This window comes from Nomascus leucogenys, chromosome 7b (genome assembly GCF_006542625.1).
Source record: "Nomascus leucogenys isolate Asia chromosome 7b, Asia_NLE_v1, whole genome shotgun sequence".
In the NCBI taxonomy this organism is placed as follows: Eukaryota; Metazoa; Chordata; class Mammalia; order Primates; family Hylobatidae; genus Nomascus; species Nomascus leucogenys.
This window is the reverse complement of record NC_044387.1, coordinates 60,483,379-60,505,622: the sequence shown is the minus strand read 5'-3', so window position 1 is coordinate 60,505,622 and position 22,244 is coordinate 60,483,379. Positions and strand designations below refer to the sequence as shown.

The 22,244-nt window shown below is 43.2% G+C and overlaps 1 protein-coding gene across 2 annotated transcripts in view; it reads left to right on the top strand.

The window, feature by feature from the left end:
• Window positions 1–18,730, top strand: part of SETD7 (SET domain containing 7, histone lysine methyltransferase) — a 61,585-nt gene extending 42,855 nt beyond the window's left edge. Inside the window, exon 8 of one of the 2 annotated variants that reach the window (XM_012508253.2) lies at window positions 18,156–18,730. In XM_012508253.2, the coding sequence (XP_012363707.1) occupies window positions 18,156–18,324 (169 nt within the window). In that variant the 3' untranslated portion in view covers window positions 18,325–18,730. Of the gene's footprint in view, window positions 1–2,778; window positions 8,586–18,155 lie in introns of those variants that run through there. The other variant, XM_012508252.2, reaches the window with a different exon arrangement.
• The last annotated feature ends 3,514 nt before the right edge of the window (window positions 18,731–22,244 follow it).

The window sequence follows — 22,244 nt, the reverse complement described above, 5'->3', positions numbered from 1 at the left end:
ACTCAGTGAGGCCACTACTATCACCTTCAAGATTACAGAAAGGAAAAGCAGGTCTCCAAGGCAGAGCAGTTAAGGCTCTTAACCACTGTGCCTTCGGGTCATCTTCAACAATCAACACCTGAAATTGAATTCTTTCTTTTCAGTCTGTCCATTATCTACACTCTGAAAATGATGACGATAATGAACAGGAAAATGAAAATAAAAGAGGATTATAAGAGAAGCTCTAGGCCTGGAAATTCAACACAGGGTCTGTTTTTTGTTTTTTTCAGTGTACCAGAGGTTAACCAACCTGTATTTCAGGAACATTTTTTTTAGTGAAATATGTTAATTTACTTTAATTTTTTTTTCTGAGATGGGGTCTCTGTCATCCAAGCTGGAGTGCAGTGGCATAATGTCGGCTCACTGCAACCTCTGCCTCCCAGTCTCAAGCAATCCTCCCACCTCAGCCTCCCAAGTAGCTGGTACCAATAGGTGTGCACCACCACCTCTGGCTAATTTTTTGTATTTTTGGTAGAGGTGGGGTTTTGCCATGTTGCCCAGGCTAGTCTCGAACTCCCGAGCTCAGGTGATCTACCCCCCTCAGCCTCCCAAAGTGGTGGGATTACAGGCATGGGCCACTGCACCCAACCAAGTGAAATATTTTAATTTAAGCAAAGAGTTGTGATTTTCATGAGGAATTCCTGAATCCACAGTCCAGGCATCTCCTTTGTGGTGGAGTACAGGCTGATAATTCTGCTCACTTGTGTGTTCACACATGCATGCTCACAGGCAGGCAGTAACCAATATTAGTTGAATAGTTGAATCCTACTTTGTGCCAGGCACTGTATAAGGTGCTTTCTATATGTGACCCCATTTTGTCATGACAAAGACCCTATGGGATAAGTATTACTAGTATTATCATGATTTTACAGATGAGGAAAGTGAGATTCAGAGATACGAGGTGGACTTTCTAAGAGGACGCAGTAAAAATGTTTTGAATCAGGACTCACACCAAAGTCTTCTGACACCAAGTGTCCTTTCCACAAAACATGATATGATACCCAAGAGGGTGGACATAGAGGCCCCTTTGGTGTGAGGTAAAGGTTGTTCCTTTTTACTCCACATAAAAGAAGTCCCAAAGCTACAGACATGCCCATTCCTCCACCACTGATAGAAGGAACCAGCCAAGTACTTACTATCATGCCCCAAGCACCAATCTTTTTTTTTTTTTTTTTTTTTTTTTGAGACAAAGTCTCACTCTGTCATCCAGGCTGGAGTGCAGTGGAGCGATCTCAGCTCACTGCAATCTCCACCTCTTGGGTCCAAGTGATTCACATGCCTAAGCCTCCTGAGTAGCTGGGATTACAGGTGTGGGCCACCACACCCAGCTAATTTTTGTATTTTTAGTAGAGACGGGGTCTCCCCATGTTGGCCAGGCTGGTCTCCAACTCCTGACCTCGAGTGATCCACCCACCTCAGCCTCCCAAAGTGCTGGGATTACAGATGTGAGCCACCGTGTCCAGCTGCCAAGCACCAATCTAACTTAGGGCCTGGAACCTTCTCCTTTGCTGTCTCACCAACGCTTTGTTCAAAATATGACTATAAACTGGGTGCAGTGGCTCACACCTGTAATCCCAGCACTTTAGGAGGCCAAGGTGGGCCAATCACTTGAGGCCAGGAGTTCAAGACCATCCTGGCCAACATAGCAAAACCCTGTTTGTACTAAAAATACAAAAAATCAGCTGGCCATGGTAGCGCACACCTGTAATCCCAGCTGCTCGGGAGGCTGAGACATGAGAATTGCTGGAACCTGGAAGGTGGAGGTTGCAGTGAGCCGAGATCATGCCACTGCACTCTCGCCTGGGCAATAGATCAAGACTCTGTCTCAAAAAAAAAAAAAAAAAAGACTTTAAATGAATGAGATTGATTTGACCAGATGCATATAAAAATAAAGCTGATTTCTTCCTGGCCATGCCTTACATATATCCATTTCAGCAGCTGTTAGGTGAGCTAAGTCTATTTATTGCTTATTTATCTGCCTGTTCTGCAGGGAGCTGTGCAGATGAACAGGATTGGGAGCCTTTGGCAAATGAACATAGCCATAGTGTTAACCTCATTTCTGGTCCCAAGAGGACTTGTTGTAGGAAGGAGATACTGCTCCCTTCATAGGATGCTTCACAGGGAAGTACTAAATAAGCAAGTTGGCAGAGAGGTCTAGACTTCCCTCTTGGGAAGAAATCTTCATCTACTTTCATGCTAGAAAATAATATTTCCTCTCTATGTATAGGGTGGAATACAGAGTTTTTGCCTTTGAAAATCCACAGGGCTCTTTCTTACAACTCCAAAAGCACTCTGGTGAAGCCTTCTCCCTGAGATACAGCCAGGTAATCTGATGCTGCTAGCCAGACAAGCTCAAATGCTGGCGGGCTGCACTGGATCTGATTTCTCATTAACGACAGATTTTTGATGTTGATCATGATTGTTGGTTTATAAATGCAAGGTGCCAAATATGCTTTAAAAAACAGAGCAGTGCTTTTCAAACTTTAATACACCAGTGGATCACCTGGGGGTGTCGCTAAAATGCAGATTCCAATCCAGCAGGTTTGGGATGGGGCCGAGGTGCTCCATGTCTAATAAGCTCTCGGGTGAAACTGATGCTGGGTGACCATACTTTGGGCACATGCCAGGCGTGCCCAGGGAAGAGTGCCTGGGGGTGATTCCTGTATCAGCCCCTCCCTAGCCTTTGCTTCCAACCTCCTGGTCTGGCCCGGGAATGACTGTGTGCATCTTGATGTTTAGGTTTGTCCACCCCCGTTTTGGGCCTATCAAATGCATCCGCACCCTGAGAGCAGTGGAGGCCGATGAAGAGCTCACCGTTGCCTATGGCTATGACCACAGCCCCCCCGGGAAGAGTGGGCCTGAAGCCCCTGAGTGGTACCAGGTGGAGCTGAAGGCCTTCCAGGCCACCCAGCAAAAGTGAAAGGCCTGGCTTTGGGGTTCAGAGACCTGGAATAGAAACTTGGATCTATGCACTACGTTTATCTGACAATGGGACAACCAGGGACTGCTCATGCTGTGACGTCACATCCTCTCACCATGCGTTAGCAACGACTTTCTCGCATACTAACTAGGTTTGACTGTATTACTCATACCAGATTTAAAATTAGCTAGCCTTGCAACAACGTCCTACTGAGAGGTATTGTCGAGCATTTGACATAAGACAGCGTGATGTTCTTTGGTGGTTCAAGTCTAAATCTGTACCACATTCAGAGATGCCAAATGATTAGACCGAAACAGGGAAACGGGGTTTTTCAGTCGTTTTTAGTCAGTGGTTTTTCCATAGTGCTTTTTTCCTATGGCCAGTGCAAATTGTGTTACCACATTTGCATATGTGCCGTATTAAGGGTTGACAATTACTACATCTTAATTCTCTAAATATAGTATAATTTGCCTTTTAACCTTTGATCTGTATCTTGCAATAGAATGGCTTTGTTTTTTACCTAGTGAATAGAAGCCCACTTCTAAAGTCATTTCACCCCTCAGCCCTATTCTCTTTCTTAGATACCCTTTACAAGAGAAAACTTCCAAATGGATTTTTGCATCAATAGCAGTGTGTAGGTCTCTCTGGTTCTTTCTATATCATCATTTTATTATTATGTCCTAATATAAAGTACTGGCTCATAGGGCCAGGGTATTATTATAGAATATTATTCTCGCATGTAAACAAAGATATCTTTGCTTTAAGATGTGAGAAGAAATGAATTTACTTTGTTTGCATTAAGTTATGGAAGAGTTGTAATATATACTTTAAGAAAGAAGAGAAGAAAACTAGTATTTCTAAGCGGTAACTATGGCAATTTTGCAATATTTTCAATAGTGCTAGTAATTTTTTCCTCCTTGAGTACACATTAAATGTACATAACATAGTGCGGTCAGGCTTGTGGCACAGTGCATTGAATTCAAAAGTCAAATAGCAAATTTGAATTCTAACAGAATTCAAAAACAAAATTTTTTTTAGTCAGTACTACTAAGGCAGACATACTGATTACTAAGTACAAATCCAGCCTTGATGCTAAAACTCTTCATCATTGTAATTTCAAAGCATTTACCTGCTTCAAAACATTGTAAACTAAGACTGAACACCTGTATAGTTTAAAAGCAACACTATCAATAGCATTTCAGCCATTTTGCCAGCCATGTGTAATCACAACTGCAGAAATAAGGAGAAAACCCCTTTTTTTTTAGTTTAGCTAATTAGATCTGTAACATCACAGGGATTGCTCTGAATGAATTCTGAGAGTTTTGTTTTTTATAAGCACCCTCACCACATGCCATAGCTATGTCTCTTTTAGACACCTCGATGCAGCGGCTGGAAGGACTGGAGAGCAGCTGTTGTGCTGATCTGCAGCTGTCAGCTGTGATTCCTGTCACCTGAGTCAGTTTGGTCTGGAAAGCTAAGGCCTTCCAAGCTGTAGCAGATAGTGAGCTCCAGCTGATGAGAGAAGGCTTCAGTGGAAGAAGAGTGAGGACATAGGCAGAAGGAAGTTTGCTATTTCTTGTCAGTTGCACATTGCTTTATGAAGACTACAACTAAAGTGCTTAATCCCAGGCTGCTCATGACTTTATTTCAGGTGGCCCCTGGGCACATTGACAGAGTTGCCCTTCCCTTCTTTGCAAGGCCAGGCTTCCTAGAGCACCTGGTTGCATGCTTTGCAGCTGGGTGGCAGTGGTTTCAGGGAGATCCAGTTGGATCCCTGCTTGAAAGCTTAAGCCAATGGTTCACCCATGAGAGGAAGTTTTCAGTGCTTCCAGGAAGATTGCCCACCAAAGGAACTGAATAGAGTTTTTAGATTTAAAGGCACCAGGATAGGGTCACTCTTACTCTGTAGAAAGAGACCGTTCTATACACTGTGACAGATGGGCCAGGGCCTCTGGACTTGCATTCTGATAGGTGCTTTAATTTAAATGTGCCCAAAGGGAGTGACTGTCTTCAGGAGAAAGATGGCTTGCATTAACCTTGCTCAGGTGGGTTGTGCAGCCAGGTCAGGGAATGCGGTCAGGGAGAGGATAGTGCTGGTCATGCCCCCGATGCAGCTATGCTCTGAATGATTTCATTCCTGAGAGTGATAGCATTCTGGTCCTGGCTGCAGTGGGGTACAATTTACGTCCTAAGTGGGGGCTACTCTAATTATCCCATTCAAATGGAATTTTTTTCAAAATTGGATAAAAGGAATTGAAGAGTTGTAAGTAGTGATTAGTCTGCTAATCAGTTCTTCAGATGAGATATTGAATGGTAACACTCTGAGCTTAAAACTCAGCAGTGTCCGTGACCTCCACGCAAATCAGAGGAAGCAATGCACCCACGCTGAGCCTCACTGTGTCTTGCTCCCAACTGTCTTCATACTCTCTGTGTCTTCCAGCTCTTCTTTCTCCTGCCGGCTCTCTTTCCTCTTCTCTCTGCATGTGTGAGAACGCCTGGGCGTCCTGGGTAACAGCAGCCCCAGCTGCCCTCTCCCGTTCCCTGTTCCGAGTCCTCTGCACTGTCCTTTCTTGAGTCTCTCTGGCTCTGTGCATGTCTTTGGGACCTTCCTCGTCTGGCTTTTCCTCTGTGTGTGCCTCTCCGTTTGCTTATGTCTCTGGCTCTGTCTTCCCCACCCCTCCCCTCACAGACACACATACTGCCAAATGTAAGGCTCCGTCGCAGGTTGGAATCAGAGTGGGGCTTGAGATTCACTGAGTTCTGTAGGTAGGGAAAGAAGTCAAGGGAGCGGAGGTTCTATAAGGAATTAACAGCTGAGGGTGGAAGGGTGTGTTTCCTGTTTGAACCTAAACGCAAGTGGAAAAGAATACTCAGAATGTATTTTTCTACTTTACATCTGCTGAGGAAGGAAATATGTCAGGAAGCCGCTGCATCTGGTCATTTCATCAGCATCAGAATCACAGCAGACATGGAAGATTCCATGTGGTGGGGAATAAAGAAATAACTTTATGCTCTCCTGAAAAACAGCGGGAGCCTATGTGTGTGTGTGACACTGTAATCTCAAGGAGATTCACTCAGAGCTGTCTCAGTCCAACTCCTGCATGACCAGATCTTCCCTTAGCATCTTTTCTGTGATGAAATATTATCTTGTGTTAGAGTTAGGAATAGGAACTAACCTGTAGGAGCATGTCCCCAAATGGATATTTGAATGGACTAACAAAAACAACTGGAAAGATTGAATTTCCGACACAAAGGAATGATGAGATCAAAAAGAAAGCAGTGAGGAGTTCTTGAGTCTGGTAGTACCTATTCTTATTTTAACTTGCTTCATCCTTGATCTACCTGAGACACTAAGAAGGAAATTAGTTTTCCAAGAGCTCTTTGAACCTGTCTAGGACTGTAGTTAAACCTATCTGCCCTATGGGGGTTCTTTACACTCGAAAAACTATTTCCTTATCACCAACGACCCACCCAGAAAGGCCAATGAGGCCAAATGTAACCATTTTTAACATTTAAATATAACTATTAAAATTGCATTAATTGTGAACAGTGAATTAAAGGGTTGTCTTCTCCGGGAGACAGTATGTGGCACTTTTAGTAAATTTCATTTAATATATAAAAATTTAAATCACTCACTGCAACATGCATTTAAAATCTTCCAAGAAGGTAGAGGTATCATTTTCTGTTTTGCTTTGTTTTAAAACAGTTGCCTCAAGCTTCTGTCCTAAGAGTAGTGACTTAGAAACCAGATATTTTTTGTTTTAGAAAAACAAGCAAAACTATGTTGCAAGACTGACAGTTGTAACGTTTATTTGCCACAGATCAAAGGTTCACAAAGAATATCAAATTTACATCTACTTGGGGTACTTTGATAGATGATTATTGTTTTTCTTTTATCTTTCCCTTCAGGAATTTGGAAACTCATTGTCACTTTTTTTAATTTAAAAAATACTAAATTGTAATAGTTTTCTTTTGCCAAATGTGTGCATACATATTCAAAGCAATGAAACTATTTCAAGCCATACAACCACAGGGATGGGAACCCTTTTCACAAATTTTAATGTGTTTGTATGTAAATAGATGTTTGTATGAAATATTTTCATGATAGAATGAATATATTTAAATGAAGTTGAATTATTCCAGTGCTACTTAAACACATTACAAAAATTTTGGTGAGAATTATCTGAGTCTATTGAGATGTAATGCAGATCAATTTTGATTTTTAAAAATCAAAAGCCTACAATAACTCTGACTCTCAGCAACTTCCTCGGCGTTGTTGCACCTGACGTGGAGAGAGCTCGTAGGCTTCCCCAGTGCCTCAGCCGCTTCCTGGTGGAAGTTAGGTGCTAATGGAGGTGTGTTCACCTTTTAGTGATATCACTGCAGGCCTTTGAGGGGCCTGAGAGTGAATCAGAGGCATTAGAGACACCGGTGCAGTTATCTGGAGCACAATTTCTTTGCAGGGCAGCAGAATCAGAAGCCAGACTTGGCCATGTGAACCTCGAAACTCGGTTTCCCGGCCGCCATCAACCGCCACCCTTACTGCCTAGTCACACACGTCAGGGAGGCTGCCCTCAGTGGAGTTGGGGTTCAGACCCCAGGGTGGGACTTCACAGTTTTGCCAGCAATCTCTACCTTCGGACTTCCGCCTCGCAGAGAGGAAGGAGAAGGGAGCATCTGGCAAGGGGCCCATTTCTCAGCACAGTACATTTCCTGTCTCAGCTCTGGAAGACTATGCACCCAAGCACCAAACTTCCAACCAGAGAGAGAGACGTCCTCCAATAACAAAAATCCTTGCTTCCTCTGTCTGTGACTTTACACACAGTTGTTCAAAGTTGTTAAATATCAAGACCAATCACATCCCTAGGACATACCTCCCAACACTCCTGACTCTTATGTTATTGAAAAAACAAACAAACAGAAACTCCTTTATGATGATATTCAACTTGAGTGGGTTTTTTTTTTCCACTTTGGTCCTGGATATAATGAAATGATACATATTAGGATAAATTTTCACTGTGTATAGTAGCAATACGAACACACATGCCAATGTATCAACATATCTACTTGGTTACATTTTGAGTTACGATAATTAACCTTGATTCATGTACTGGGAAACTGCAGGGACTATGTAATGCCTGCTTATCACATAGGAAAATTATGTCCATGATTCTGAGCTCCCTTCTTCAAAAGTTTCCTCCTGGGTTTTCTATGTTCTCTCTTTATCCTGAAATACATTTATTAGGTTGTGAGGTATGTTTAAGAAGTAGAAGCCAGGGGTATGCTTTCGGCATTTATTGCAACCAAAAGTTAACCCCATCACAGTTAACGAGCATCTTTGGTCTCTTGTGGAATTTGAACTAAATCTATGAGCCTTATTCAATATCTATAATTCTATGATTTTTTTAAATTATGGGAAATTAATGAAAGATGTTTACATGAATAATGTTTGCCCTTACTGTGTTATGAATGAGTTTTTTGTAGTGTGTCTGGGTGCATGATGCAAGAGAGTAGGAAAAATGTTTCTGAAACAAAACTTGACAAATATTTGTAATGAAAGTAAATTTAAAGATTGCTATAATTGCGCTATAGAAACAATGCAAGTATTAAACAAAATATACAATCATCTGTCGTTGTCTTCCTTTGGTCATCTAGGTTAGAAAAGCAGTAATGGTTTTCTTATAATGTGTCTACCTGTATATTTAAATTACTAAGTGAACTTTACATTTTAAGTTGTTTTAAAATATTATTAGCCATTCATCATTTTCAGAGCATTCTAGTAAGAGCTGAGGATTTGATATGATTCCACATACACCCATAAATCCAGAAGGATTAGCCACACCAACAGAAAGTGTTGGATTGAATATATACATGGTAAGGGTATGGAATGCAAATGAGATGATCAGGGCAAATAGCTGAAAGACAGGGAACTTCACTATTTAAAGAAAATATAGAAATTTTGTTAGACGTTGTGGTAGATTTTGGCAGTCTGAGGATGAGTCTGAGCTGAGAACCCTAGCAATCCCTTATTCCTGCCCTAATCACAGTCAACATTTCCTTTTTTTTTTTTTTTTTTTTTAAATCTGAGATGAAGTCTCACTCTGTCACCCAGGCTGGAGTGTAGTGGTGCAATCTTGGCTCACTGCAACCTCCACCTCCGGGATTCAAGCGATTCTCCTGCCTCAGCCTCCCAAGTAGCTGGGATTACAGGCGCTTACCACCCCACTCAGCTCATTTTTGTATTTTTAGTGAAGACGGGGTTTCACCATGTTGGCCAGGCTGGTCTTGAACTCCTGACCTCAAGTGATCTGCCTGCCTTGGCCTCCCAAAGTGCTGGGATTACAGGCATGAGTCACTGTGCCCAGCCAGTCAACATTTCTAAACCACAAAAGCCAGTGACAAAGGGAGTCAACATAGTACCTCATTATTAGCTGGGCCTTCTGCCCAGGACCCCAAAGAAGTGAATTCTAGGAAGTTTGGCAGGGCTACATGAGACACAGTTAGGCCTCAAACTGAAGCAGGCCGTGAGATCTCCTGCTTTATTTTACCTCCCTCAGTTGCCCAATCCTTGATTTTATCCGTGGAAAGAAGGAAACAGAAACAAGTGAGATGACTGGGTCCAAACTGATGTTGGATCAGCTTTTCCACCTACACAGACATGTTCACATGATAGATCTTTCAGGCAGGGCTTCACCCTCTAACACACATGGGTCAAATCACAATATTAATATTCTTCCTCCTTGTGGGAAAGGGGGATACAGGATTAGAAATTTAATACAAACTGAGGTAAGCTTAAGAAGCTAACCTTGAAAGTTAAAGATTGGGCAACTTTCATGGGTTAAGATGATTGATTTGGGCCCAAGTGTTGTAGAATGAGGTAATATGAAAAGACAAAATTATGTTAGACCAAATTAGTAACCATCCCATCTATACTAATGGGATGGTTACCAACATCTGCCTTTGGGTTTAAATGTTCGGAATCATTCAGACTACCAGTTTATATTAAATGTGAAATTATTTCAGCAGTCATCTCTAGAACTAGGTAACAGCTATTGAAGGACTTTATGCTGTAGTTTCATTTAGTTTCAACTCAGCATCTCACTGATTTGGGATTGTTCAGTAAGAAGGCTCTAGTTGAAAAATAAGAGGAGGAAGAAGAAATTCTGTTCCTCTTCTTGAAGCTGAAAAAAAAAGAAAAAACAGAAAAGGGGTTTCTGCTCCAAAAGTATTTCAGAAAATGACTGTTATCTTGCAGAGATAGATAGATGACAGATGATATAGATAGATAGATGATAGATAGATAGATAGATAGATCGATCGATCATGGTAATTCCCCCACAACATAGTGGTATGCTTGGTAAATGTGTTTTTCCTTAAGTTTTATTTACAAAAACCAAAAGCCAGGGTTTTGAATTTAGAGCTTCACTTCTTATAATGTACATAGAAAAAGATTAATGGATCCATCTAGATTGCTACCAAATTTTTACTTCTGTAAGTATCAGAATGCTTCCAGCTTCAAGAAACATCAAAGCCCAACTCAGCATGGCCTAAGTAATAAAGAGGGTTTACTATCTCACATAACAAGAAGTGCTGAGTGGCCCTACAGTTAATTCAGCAGCTCCACCAAGTTCTTCCCATCTTTCTGCTCTGCCATTCTCAGCTTGTCTGCTTTGCCTTCAGGGGCCAGCTCACCTCACAGCCACAATATGGCTGCCCGGGTTCCAGCCATCACAGCCAATTTGGCCCCACCCAATAGACGAAAAGAAAAGTCTCTTCTATGGCCTCTATCACTGAGGAAACCTAAGCCAATCACTGGCAATGGCTACAGGGGCACTGTGATTATCTGAGTGAAGCATATGGCTGTGGCCTGAACGAGTTTGGGTCTCTCCCAGCAAGTAGGAAAGGGAAATGATAGTTGGGTTGACCACTCACAGTGTCTGCCTCATCTGCATCATGAGTTTTGTTTACTTATTTTCCTCAGAGAAGAAGGGAGGTTAGTCTCTTCAAATAAATTAAATACACGGATTTTTAAAAATAATTCAAATCAATTTAGAGAATTTCTCAGCAGGGGCTGTGGAGGAGTGTTTACAAAGATATATTTATCTAGAGTTTATCAGGCAGTTTTAAGTGTTTCAGATTATTCATTTAATCTTTTCAACAATCATATGATATAGGTAGTGTTACCACACCATTTTACAGAAAGAAAAACTGAGGCATAGAGAGGTTAAGGTACATGGTCGCAGAACTAGAAAGCCATAGAGGCAGAGTCTGAAGCTGGGCAGCTGGGCTCCTGGCTGCTCTCCTAACCATACTTATGGGAGCTCTCTCTCCTGCCCTTCTCTCCTCTTGCTCTCCATGGGTTAAGGCCAACCTTTAATATCCTGTGTCTTCCTTTCCCTTGATCATCATCAACTTAAGCCTACCAATCAACTGATCTCTCTGACTGGGTCCCTCTTTGATCCAATCCATGCAACACACAGACCAGCTTCTTCTTCTTTTTTTTTTTTTCTGAGACGGAATCTCACTCTGTCGCCCAGATTGGAGTGCAGTGGCGCCATCTCAGCTCACTGCAACATCCACCTTCCAGGTTCAAGCAATTCTCCTGCCTCAGACTCCCAAGCAGCTGGGATTACAGGAGCATGCCACCACGCCCGGCTAATTTTTCGTATTTTGGTAGAGACGGGGTTTCACCACGTTGCCCAGGCTGGTCTCGAACTCCTGAGCTCATGCAATCCGCCCGCCTCAGTCTCCCAAAATGTTAGGATTACAGGCGTGAGCCACCGCCCCCGGCAAGACCAGCTTCTTATAATTTTATTCTCAGCCAATTTCTATGCTGATCCCGAACTTCCACCTCCTCTGCCTGGGTTTCCAGCATAGCTTCTCCATCCCATCTTATTTCTCATTCTTTGCCTCCACCACGTGAAGCATCCTCCGTGATGAGGTTTCCCTCTTCCCGCCTCTGCTTCTCTCTTCCTGCCTCTCTGCTGTGGCAGAGGGAGGGTTGTGTGGTGGAAAGGACTTGGGATCTGGAGTCAGACTGGTTTCACCTGGCTTTGCCACTGTCCCTGTGAAGTTGGGCTTTCGACTACTCTCTGGCAAATAAGGATTTGCTGTGGGGTTCAGAAGACTGTTTGCATATCCTCTCTCCCTCTTCCTTTCTGCACTCCAACCACGCCCACCCCCTTACAGTCCAGGAGAGCCAGGCTTGCCCCGCTCTTGGGCATGTCTTTCTCCCAGAGAGCCACAGGCTCTGCCCTTGTGCCCTTCAAGTCTTTGCTGCATGAGGACTTCATTGACCACCCCACTTAAACTGCAACATTCTCCTCCCCCAGCATTCCCAGGCCAGTTTACACTCCTTTATTTTTCACCATGCTTCTCATTACCTTCTAGCATACCGTAGAACTTAGTTATATTATGTTGATTGTTTATTATCTTTCTCCTCCCTCTATAATAGACAGGGATTTTAGTTTGTTTTATTCACTAACATATCCTTAACATTTGATACACAGTAAGCACTCAGTAAATACTTGCAGAGTGAATGCATGAATGAGAGATTGTGATGATTAGGAGAATTAGGTAATTGTCTTAGGTTGAAATCCCAGCCTTGCAATTTCTAGCTGTATGACATAACTTCTTTGTGCCTCAGTTTTTTCTATTTGTAAAATTAAACTATAATGATAACTGGGGGAAAAAAAGATTGAGTTTTGACCCATGGATTGAGCTCACTAACTTTGCTCCGCCTGCTCTGGGATGCCACCTTTCCAGGCATAGCCACAGCCTGCCTCCTTCCACACAGTCCCCCGTGAAAAGCCCCTGCCCCAGGAAGCCTGGCCTGACTCTTCGGGACCTGCCCTGTCTCCGCTGCCCTGCCACACGTGGATGGACACTGCCAGACCATTATTGTGTGTTCTCGATTGTTTAATGAGTGAAGCATCTAGCTGGCCTCTCCCTTAGATGACAGGCTTTGCGGGGATCACTAGGCATATCTTCCTGGATGTGTACAAAGCACATGTGGGAATGACTGAGCTAGAGTACTTTTATTTATTTATTTATTTATTTATTTATTTATTTAGGGTTTTTTTGTGTACCTTTTTAAAAAAAATTTCAATAGCTTTTGAGGTACAAGTGGTTTTTTGTTACATGGAGGAATTATCCAGTGGTGAATTCTGAAATTTTAGTGCACCTATCACCTGAGTAATGTACATTGTACCTAATATGTAGATTTTTATCCCTAGCTCCCTCCCACCCTCCCCGTTCTGGGTCTCTGAAGTCCATTTTGTCACTCTGAATGCCTCTGTGTACTCATAGCTTAGCTCCCACTTATAAGTGAAAACATAATGGGTTTTGGTTTTTCATTCCTTGGTTACTTCACTTAGAATAATGGCCTCCAGCTTTATCCGAGTTCAGCAAGAATTTCTTAAGCTTTACCGCATAGCAGTCCCTCTTCTGGGCCATTAGCAAATCAGCAGTGAATAAAAACAAAATCCTTGCCTTTGTGGAGCTTGCATTTTAGTGAGGGAAACTGATAAGAAGCAAGTAAATGACTGTATGTGCCTGGGTAAGTGGTATGGGACAAAGAGAGGGGAATAAAGAGGGTGAGGAGGTGTGCAGGTCCAAGAGGGGTGCTATTTTTTTGTGGGGGAAGGTCAGGGAAGACCTCATTTCCTGAGGGAGAGAACAAATTATGGAGATTCCAGGGGAAACATTTCAGGCTGAGGGGGGCCGCAGAGAGCCACGACCTGAGGTGGGAATGCTCAGGGAAGCTCAGGAGGCCAGGGGACCGGCCAGTGGGGAGAGAAGAGAATCAAATTCTACAGGGGCCCCGAAAACCATTTTAAGGACTTTGTTTTAAACTCAGGGTGTGAGGTGCAGTGGTGCAGCCAGGCAGGTGGCTCACGCCTGTAATCCCAGCACTTTGGGAGGCCAAGGCGGGCAGATCACCTGAGGTCAGGAGTTTGAGACCCAACCTTGCCAACATGGCGAAACCCCGTCTCTACTGAAAATACAAAAATTACCTGGGCGTGGTGGCGCGTGCCTGTAATCCCATCTACTCAGGAGGCTGAGGCAGGAGAATCACTTGAACCCAGGAGGTGGAGGTTGCAGTGAGCCGAGATGGCACCACGGCACTCCAGCCTGGACGACAGAGCAAGACTCCATCTCAAAAAAAACAAAACAAACAAACAAAAACCACCAGCTTTCTTAAACTTAGTTTACTACAGGTTCTAAAAATGCTTTTGAAATTGTAATTGCTATTGGCCCTTTCATTGGAGGGATCTCAACAGAAGAATGGCAAGATCTTCCTCCCACGTGTAAAAGGATCACTCAGGCTGTTGTACTGAGAATAGGCTGGAGTGGGAGTAGGGACCAAGGTGGAAGCAGGGGGTTCATGATGATGGTGGGCAGGACAGAGGGGCCATGGTGAGGAGAAGTGGTTGAATTGGGGTACATCATAGGAAGAAACAGTAGAATGTGCTGAGATATGGCATTAGGCATTTCACTGATTATTCAGGAATGGTGAGGCCAACAGATCAGAAGACAAATGCCACTCTCAAAAATTTGCTGAAAAATCAACTCAAAATCAAAAAGCAAATTAATTGGAGAAAAAGCACATACATTTATTTAATGTGTATACACAAGAGCCTTTAGAATGATGATCCAAAGATATAGGGGAAATTGGCCATTTTTATGCTTAGGTTCAATGAAGTATGAAATATGTTTGGACAAAAAGGGCATGATCTAATGCTAACAGGCTGAGTGGGGAAACCTAGCAAAACCTCTCTGTCTAGATTCTTCTTGGCCTCTCTGAGCATGAATTCCTTTCTTCTGGGCACGGGGCAGCGTTGTCAGAGCCCAGTGGGTTCTTCTTGCCCACTGCCCTGAAAAAAAAACAACAGTGCACCAAGAACAGCAGATGTTGCAGCGAAGAAAGAATTTAATGATCACAGGGCCAGCCAAGCAGGAGGACAGGAGAAATTTCTCAAATCTGCCTTCCCGAGAATTTAGAGGCTGGGATTTTTAAGGGTACTTTGGTGGGAAGGGGGCTGGGAAACTGAAAGTATTGATTGGCTGTGGATAAAATCACAGGGGTGTCTAAACTGTCTTCATGCAGCTGAATCAGTTCCTGGGAGGGGGGGTCTTGGGACCAGGTGACATCTCTGGGTCTGCTGAAATGCTAAATCTGAAAAATATCTCAAAGACTGATTCTTCAGGTTTCGCAGTAGTAATGTTATCTACAGGAGTAGTTGGGGAAGTTATAAATCTTGTGACTCTGGGGCAGTAAGCAACTTACAGAAAAACAAGTTCGGCAATGGCAGGTCATTGTTTAACTCAGCCTATTCTTTAGCAAAGTTCAAGCCACTACCATAATTCTAACCTCGTGTCCTCTTGTTAGTCTTTACAAATTCGATTTCCATTTTTGAACAAGGAGGGGACCAGTTCAAGGAAAGGACTACTATGGCCTCCATACAAGAATGAGGAAAAGCAAGTTAGCCTGGTAGGAGCAAGATAGTCAGTTATGTCAGATTCCCCTGACTATAATTTTGCAAAGGCAGCTTTAGGGCCCTTTCTGGAATGGGGGTCTTCTGACTACAGTCAAATAAGGTAGGTCAGAAAATTTCTTTTTCTTTTTGAGACAGAGTCTTGCTTTGTTGCTCAGGCGGAGGTGCAGTGGTGCAATCTCGGCTCACTGCAACCTCTGCCTCCTGGGTTTAAACAATTCTTATGACTAATTTTTGTATTTGTAGTAGAGACAGGATTTCACCATGTTGGCCATGCTGGTCTCCAACTCCTGGCCTCAAGAGATCCACCCACCTTGGCCTCCCAAAGTGCTTGGATTACAGGCATGAGATAATTTCTTTATGGTCAGATTTTACACAGAAAGGCAGAGGGAAAGTTAGAGTGATATTTTTAGGTTTTATGGCTGGCTTTGGGGAAAAATTGTTCTGGTTGCCAGGATCTGCCTTGGGGTCTATAGGCAGCCTCTGGGAAAGACAGGACTCAGAGACAGAAGGGCAGGAGAAAGAGAAAAATCTTTGCTCCTGAAGCTGCCTCTGAGGCCTTCATTTTCGGATATTGTTTTCTGAACCCCAACAATAGTTTGTTATTCACAGTTCCCAAGAGGAGGGGGCACACCATGTTACAGGGGCCACATGGGGAAGCACCAGTATTAAGTAGGAGGTAGACGGAGTGAAGAGAAAATGTGGGCAAGAGCCTGTATTGTGGTGTCTGCGGGAAGAAATGGAGAGGCAGTCAGCAGGCCTGGGATTGGCTAGCTTGAATAACTTCAGTAGATTCTGGGGTGTACTGGCTGTCTTTAGTTGTCTGGTACCTGACCCTGGGGTGATGGTGGCTTGGAGTGGAAGAGGCCTAGGAAGGAAGTGGTTGCAGGCACAGAGGCTGATTTGGTTGGGTTGCATGTGAAAGGTGCCAGGCCTTTGCTATCTCTAGGAATCAGCTAGCCCTGGGAGGGGCAGTCCCTCCAGAGCCCGCAAGGCCCTAGATGTTAAAGCGTCAGCATTAAAAGACATGCTTTAATATAATAGGAAGTAAGGAATCAGGGATGAACTCCGCAGTTTTTGATCTGAGCAACTGAAAGAATGAAGTAATCACTTAGTGCAAATAACGGTCACCACTGATGATACTGATGGTCTTACCGTAAATCTCCTGCACTTTCCCAGTTTTTATTTCTATTTCCAAAACAACCCATTAATTTCTTCATGGTCCAGCTCCCTCTGGTGGTGAGGATTTATTCTCATACTGTTTCTGACATGCTGTAAAACAAACATCTCTAGGGAAAGGATGATTTAACACATTTTAAAAATCCCAGCACTTTGGGAGGCCGAGGCGGGTGGATCACCTGAGCTCAGGAGTTCAAAACCAGCCTGGCCAACATGGTGAAAACCCGTCTCTACTAAAAATACAAAAATTACCCGGGCGTGGTGGCAGGCGCCTCCTGTAATCCCAGCTACTCGGGAGGCTGAGGCAGGAGAATCGCTTGAACCTGGGAGGCGGAGGCTGCAGGCTGCAGTGAGCCGAGATTGCGCCACTGCACTCCAGCCTGGGGGACAAGAGAGAGACTTCATCTAAAAAAAAAAAAAACCATGAAAACTCGGTTGATGTTCTTTCCTATCATCAGATTGAACTTTGATTAGCTAAATTAAGACACCACTTCCAGGGCTTTTTAAATTTTTTTATTTTTTATTTTTTATTTTATTTATTTATTTTTTTTGAGACGGAGTTTCGCTCTTGTTGCCCATGCTGGAGTTTAGTAATGGCGCAATCTCGGCTCACTGCAACCTCCGCCTCCTGTGTTTAAGCGATTCTCCTACCTCAGCCTCCCGAGTAGCTGGGATTACAGGCGCCTGCCACCATGCCCGTCTAATTTTTGTATTTTTAGTAGAGACAGGGTTTCACTATGTTAGTCAGGCTGGTCTGGAACTCCCAACCTCGGGTGATTCGCCCACTCGGCCTCCCAAAGTGCTGGGATTACAGGCGTGAGCCACCGTACCCGGACTTTATTTTTAAATGAGCCCAAATTTCAAGAGGGCTAATAGCACTTCTGGCACCTACAATAAACAAAGTTGAACAAAACTGGTTTATCTTTTAAAACAAACAGAAACATTTCTGTGTCATACAGCTCTTTAAAATCTCTCTCTGCCTAGAGCACAGTTATCTGTAAAACATGGGTTATAAGAGATCGTTACTACAGATCGTTAGTACTGGCTGGGCATTACAGGCGTAAGCCACTGTGCTTGGCCTCTGAAATTTCTTTACATATCAGAATTATTATAGCACTCGGACTCTGTGTGTGTGTGTGTGTGTGTGTGTGTGTGTGTGTGTGTGTACAGGAACACAACTTATCTAGGTAAGATGTACAGAACCTACAGCTATGTGGAACACAGCCAGAAACCTGAGACTGAGTGACTTCTGAGCAGTCACTAGCTATTTCAGTTCATGCACTTTACTCTGTAGAAGAACAACTATAACACAGTCCCTGTGGAACATGAGGTTCCAGCCTTAGAGCCTCTGACCCGGTGAAAAGTCAGAGCCAGCAAAAGACAGAGGATGGAGAAGATTTAGAAAAATGCAGCTGAGTTTCTAAAAGTCTCCTTTCTGGCTTTTCAACACCATGGCTTGAGATCTATGTGCCTTAATAATCTCTGAAAACGTTCTCAGCCTGTTGCTTCTCCAATTTCAGTGGCCAGAAGAATCACCTGGGAATGTGTAAAAGGTGCAGATTTGGGGCTCCACTCCCAAAGATCCCACATCTGGATCAAGCGCCCTGGGTAGAACACAGAAAAGCTGGCATTCCTCTTTACAGTGCAGCCCAAGGGCTGATGCTCATAATGATGTTCCTGAGTAATTAAGAAAAGATAAAAGCGAATGGAGTGTGCTCTGCCTAATGATAATGGCAATTGTCAGAACATAGGCTTCCCTGAAGAACTCAAAATCGCACTCTGGGAGCCATTTTAAGATCTGAAAAGAGATACCTAATAAGTCCCGCGGGAGAAATCAATAAATAAAGTCACCAGAGCGGGGAAAAAGACCCTCAAACCAGCAGGACTTGATTAGATAAAATATCTTTTAAAACAATCAGGATATTAGGAATTTTCTTCAGGCTAATATGGGCGATAAGGGAAGTGAAGTGTGGGTGTAGATAAAACCAGACTGGCCACAAGTTGATAAGGATTTCAGCTGGGTGATGAGTATGAGTTCATGATCTTATATGTGTGTTTTTATATGTTTTTGAAATCTCCACAATAAAAAATTACAGGCTGGGCGCGGTGGCTCACACTTGTAATCCCAGCACTTTGGGAGGCCGAGGCGGGCGGATCACGAGGTCAGGAGATCGAGACCACGGTGAAACCCCGTCTCTACTAAAAACACAAAAAATTAGCCGGGCGTGGTGGTGGGCGCCTGTAGTCCCAGCTACTCGGAGAGGCTGAGGCAGGAGAATGGCGTGAACCCGGGAGGCGGAGCTTGCAGTGAGCCGACATTGCGCCACTGCACTCCAGCCTGGGCGACAGAGCGAGACTCCGTCTCAAAAAAAAAAAAAAAAAAAAAAAAATTACAAAAAAGTTTTAAACCCAGGTTATTAGGTATAAACGTACCAAAAAACAGTGTCACAGAGGCAAACATTACCTAACTCTGCCCAAGCAATCACCCTTCTTGAATTTTCTGGCGCCACTGGCAACTAATCCCTATTATAAAGTGGATATATCAGAGATCATTAAACATTACATTTATATAACTGAAAACTCCCTGATATGGTTTGGATCTGTGTCCCCACCCAAATCTCATCTTGAATTGTAATCCCCATATGTGGTGGGAGGGATCTGATGGGAGGTAACTGGATCATAGGGGTGTTTTCCCCCATGCTGTTCTCATGATAGTGAGGGAGTTCTCATGAGACCTGATAGTTTAAAAGTGGCAGTTTCCCCTGCTCTCTTTCTCCTGCCGCCTTGCGAAGAAGGTGCCTGCTTCCTCTTTGCCTTTTGCCATGATTGTAAGTCTCCTGAGGCCTCCCCAGCCATGCAGAACTGTGAGTCAATTAAGCCTCTTTCCTTTATAAATTACTCAGTCTCCGGTAGTATCTTTAAGGCAGTGTGGAAGTGGACTAACACTGCCCCTGGTTCTGATTTCCTACTCACTAAGCAATTCTCTGATTGCCGAGGAAAATTTTCCAAGGTAACGAATGTGTCCTGATGTAACCTCTAAAAGAAGACAGCCAGGTGAATAAACACCCCATCAGCTTGTGGTTGCCTTCCTTGAATTTCTGGAAAAACAATAGCTGTAATTTATTGAATGACTTACTCTGCAGCAAGCACTGAACTGGGTACTTTTCATTAGTTAATTCATTTAATTTTCACAGTAGAAATGATATTACTTGGAGAGATTTCCATCCAAACTGGTCAAAGGAAAAACGTACAAAAGAATGAACAAAAGAGATTCTGCATTAATCTGGAAAAATATGTCCACTTTAAATACTTACTGCTTGTAATCTATAATGTCATATTCTGGCTATAGTGCCATTATACATAATGTTTACATATATATCTCTCATGATTAAACATTGTTTTTCTAAGTAGAATTTCATGTGCATTCCCCAGCTTATTAAAAAGAATTATAGTTTCCTATTTAAGATAATATTATAGTAAATTCACTTAACCAAGCTCTTTATAAACTCATATCATCATAATCCATGAAAGTGAGTGAACCTCGAGGATGCTGCTAACCACTCCATGCTGTAGAATCAGAATTCCTGAATTCCATAGGCATAAGGCATGTGCCTGTCCAACACCCAGTATCAATTTATGTATGAGACATTAATAATAGTGAACTTCTGTGTCTATGTTGATATCATCTCTGGCCTTACAAACACAGAATTCTAATACTTTTCCCATACTCCAGTGGAATGTCTTTCATATCCCCTGGGGTACATGCTCTACACTTTATCATTGTGCTTGGTGGAACAATATTTCCTAGTGTAACAAAAGACATTGTTTATTGATTTATTTTTTCCTCCCATATTTTAGAAGGCTCCTGTCTATTCTAAAGTTAGGTTCAATAACCTAGCATCCTCCCAGTGCCTGTTTAGTCATAATAATTGCTCAGGTATGCTGGATATTGAAGACAGAGTTGAAAGAATGGTTCACCAGTAGACACGGCAGGACATGTGTGACCAGGATCAGTTCATTGCAGGCATTGCAGGGCCTAGAGTAATGAAAGGTAGTGAGAGAGTACATTCAACTTGAGATGAAAAGATCTGGACTCAAGCCCTTGCTCTATTACCTATGATCTTTGTGCTTTTTAACCATCTTCCCCCTTTATAAATTAATCAAATAAGAATTGCCTCGTCTATTTCACAGCCTTGTTTCAGATACAGTGCAGATGACCCTAGTGGCAGATACTGTGGATTGCCTACCCAAAAGACATTCACAAGCCATATTTCCCTTGTCTTCCTGTGCCTAAAATAGTTACATTCCAAGGATCTCTTGCAGCTAAGGCTGGCCACCAGATTCAGTTTTGGCCAACGAGAGGTCAGGCAAGGGAGGCAGGCAGTCACTGAGTGAGCCTCCAGAAAAGTTATGTATAAGAAATAGAGTCCATTGGCATGCTGCCTTCATTGCTTACCCTCCAAGTCACTTCTCACAAAGCAACCAAAGTAATGTAAAACAGTAAAGCAGCCAGCTGCAGTGGCTCACACCTGTAATTTCAGCACTCTGGGAGACCAAGATGGGTGGATCATTTGAGCCCAGGAGTTCGAGACCAGCCTGGGCAACATAGCAAAACCCCGTCTCTACAAAAAATACAAAAAGTAGCCAGGCCTGGTGGCGCATGCCGGTAGTCCCAGCTACTCGGGATGCTGAGGTGAGAGGATCACTTAAGCACAGAAAGGCAAGGCTGCAGTGAGCTGTGACTGTGCCACTGCATTCCAGCCTTAGGCAACAGAGTGAGACCCTGTCTCAAAAAAAAATAGTAAAGCACATCTTGCCATCACCCTGCCGAAACACTTCAATGGCTTTCCATTGCAGCTAGAATAAAAGCCAAGCTATTTACAATGGACTGGCTCCTGCTCCCTCTCCAGTATCATTCAGTCCGTTCTCCCCCACCCGCTGTACTCCAGCCAGACCTTCTGTTCCTCAAACTTGCCAAGTGTTTTCCTGGCTCCAGGCCTTTATACCTGCTGATTCCTCTGCCTGTTTGCCTCTAGCTCTTTGCATAGCTTCTCTCTGTCACCCTTCAGCCCTTGACTCACACTGCCCTCATCAGAGTTGCCCTCCTCGACCCTCATGTCTCAGAAGGCCTCCTCGACTTACCCGCTGTCTTACCACCCAGATTGTTTCATTGTTATCCCTAATCCATAGTTATTTTGTGTATTCGTTATTCGTCTGTCTTCTAACACTGTAATATAAGCATCACTGGGGAACAGCTTTGCCTGTCTTGTTTATTGCTACATTTTTAGTCCCTTACACAGTGCCTGAAACATAAGGGATGCTTGTTTAATATTTATAAAATAGAATGAACTTTCCCTATGAATCTCCATCTCCTATTTATTCCTCTTCATCAAAGGAAATGCAAGGCTAAACATGAGTGCATAATGGGAATAACAAGTGTTAACACAGGATTTGCATGATGGGTGGATGACTTCCAGGAAAAAGCAATCAGAGGAGCCAATTTGGTGGTAAAAAAGAAAAGAAAGAAAAAAGGAAGGAAGGAAGAAAGGAAGGAAGGAAAGAAAAAGAAAGAAAGAAAGAAAAAGAAAGAAGAAAGAAAGAAAGAGAAA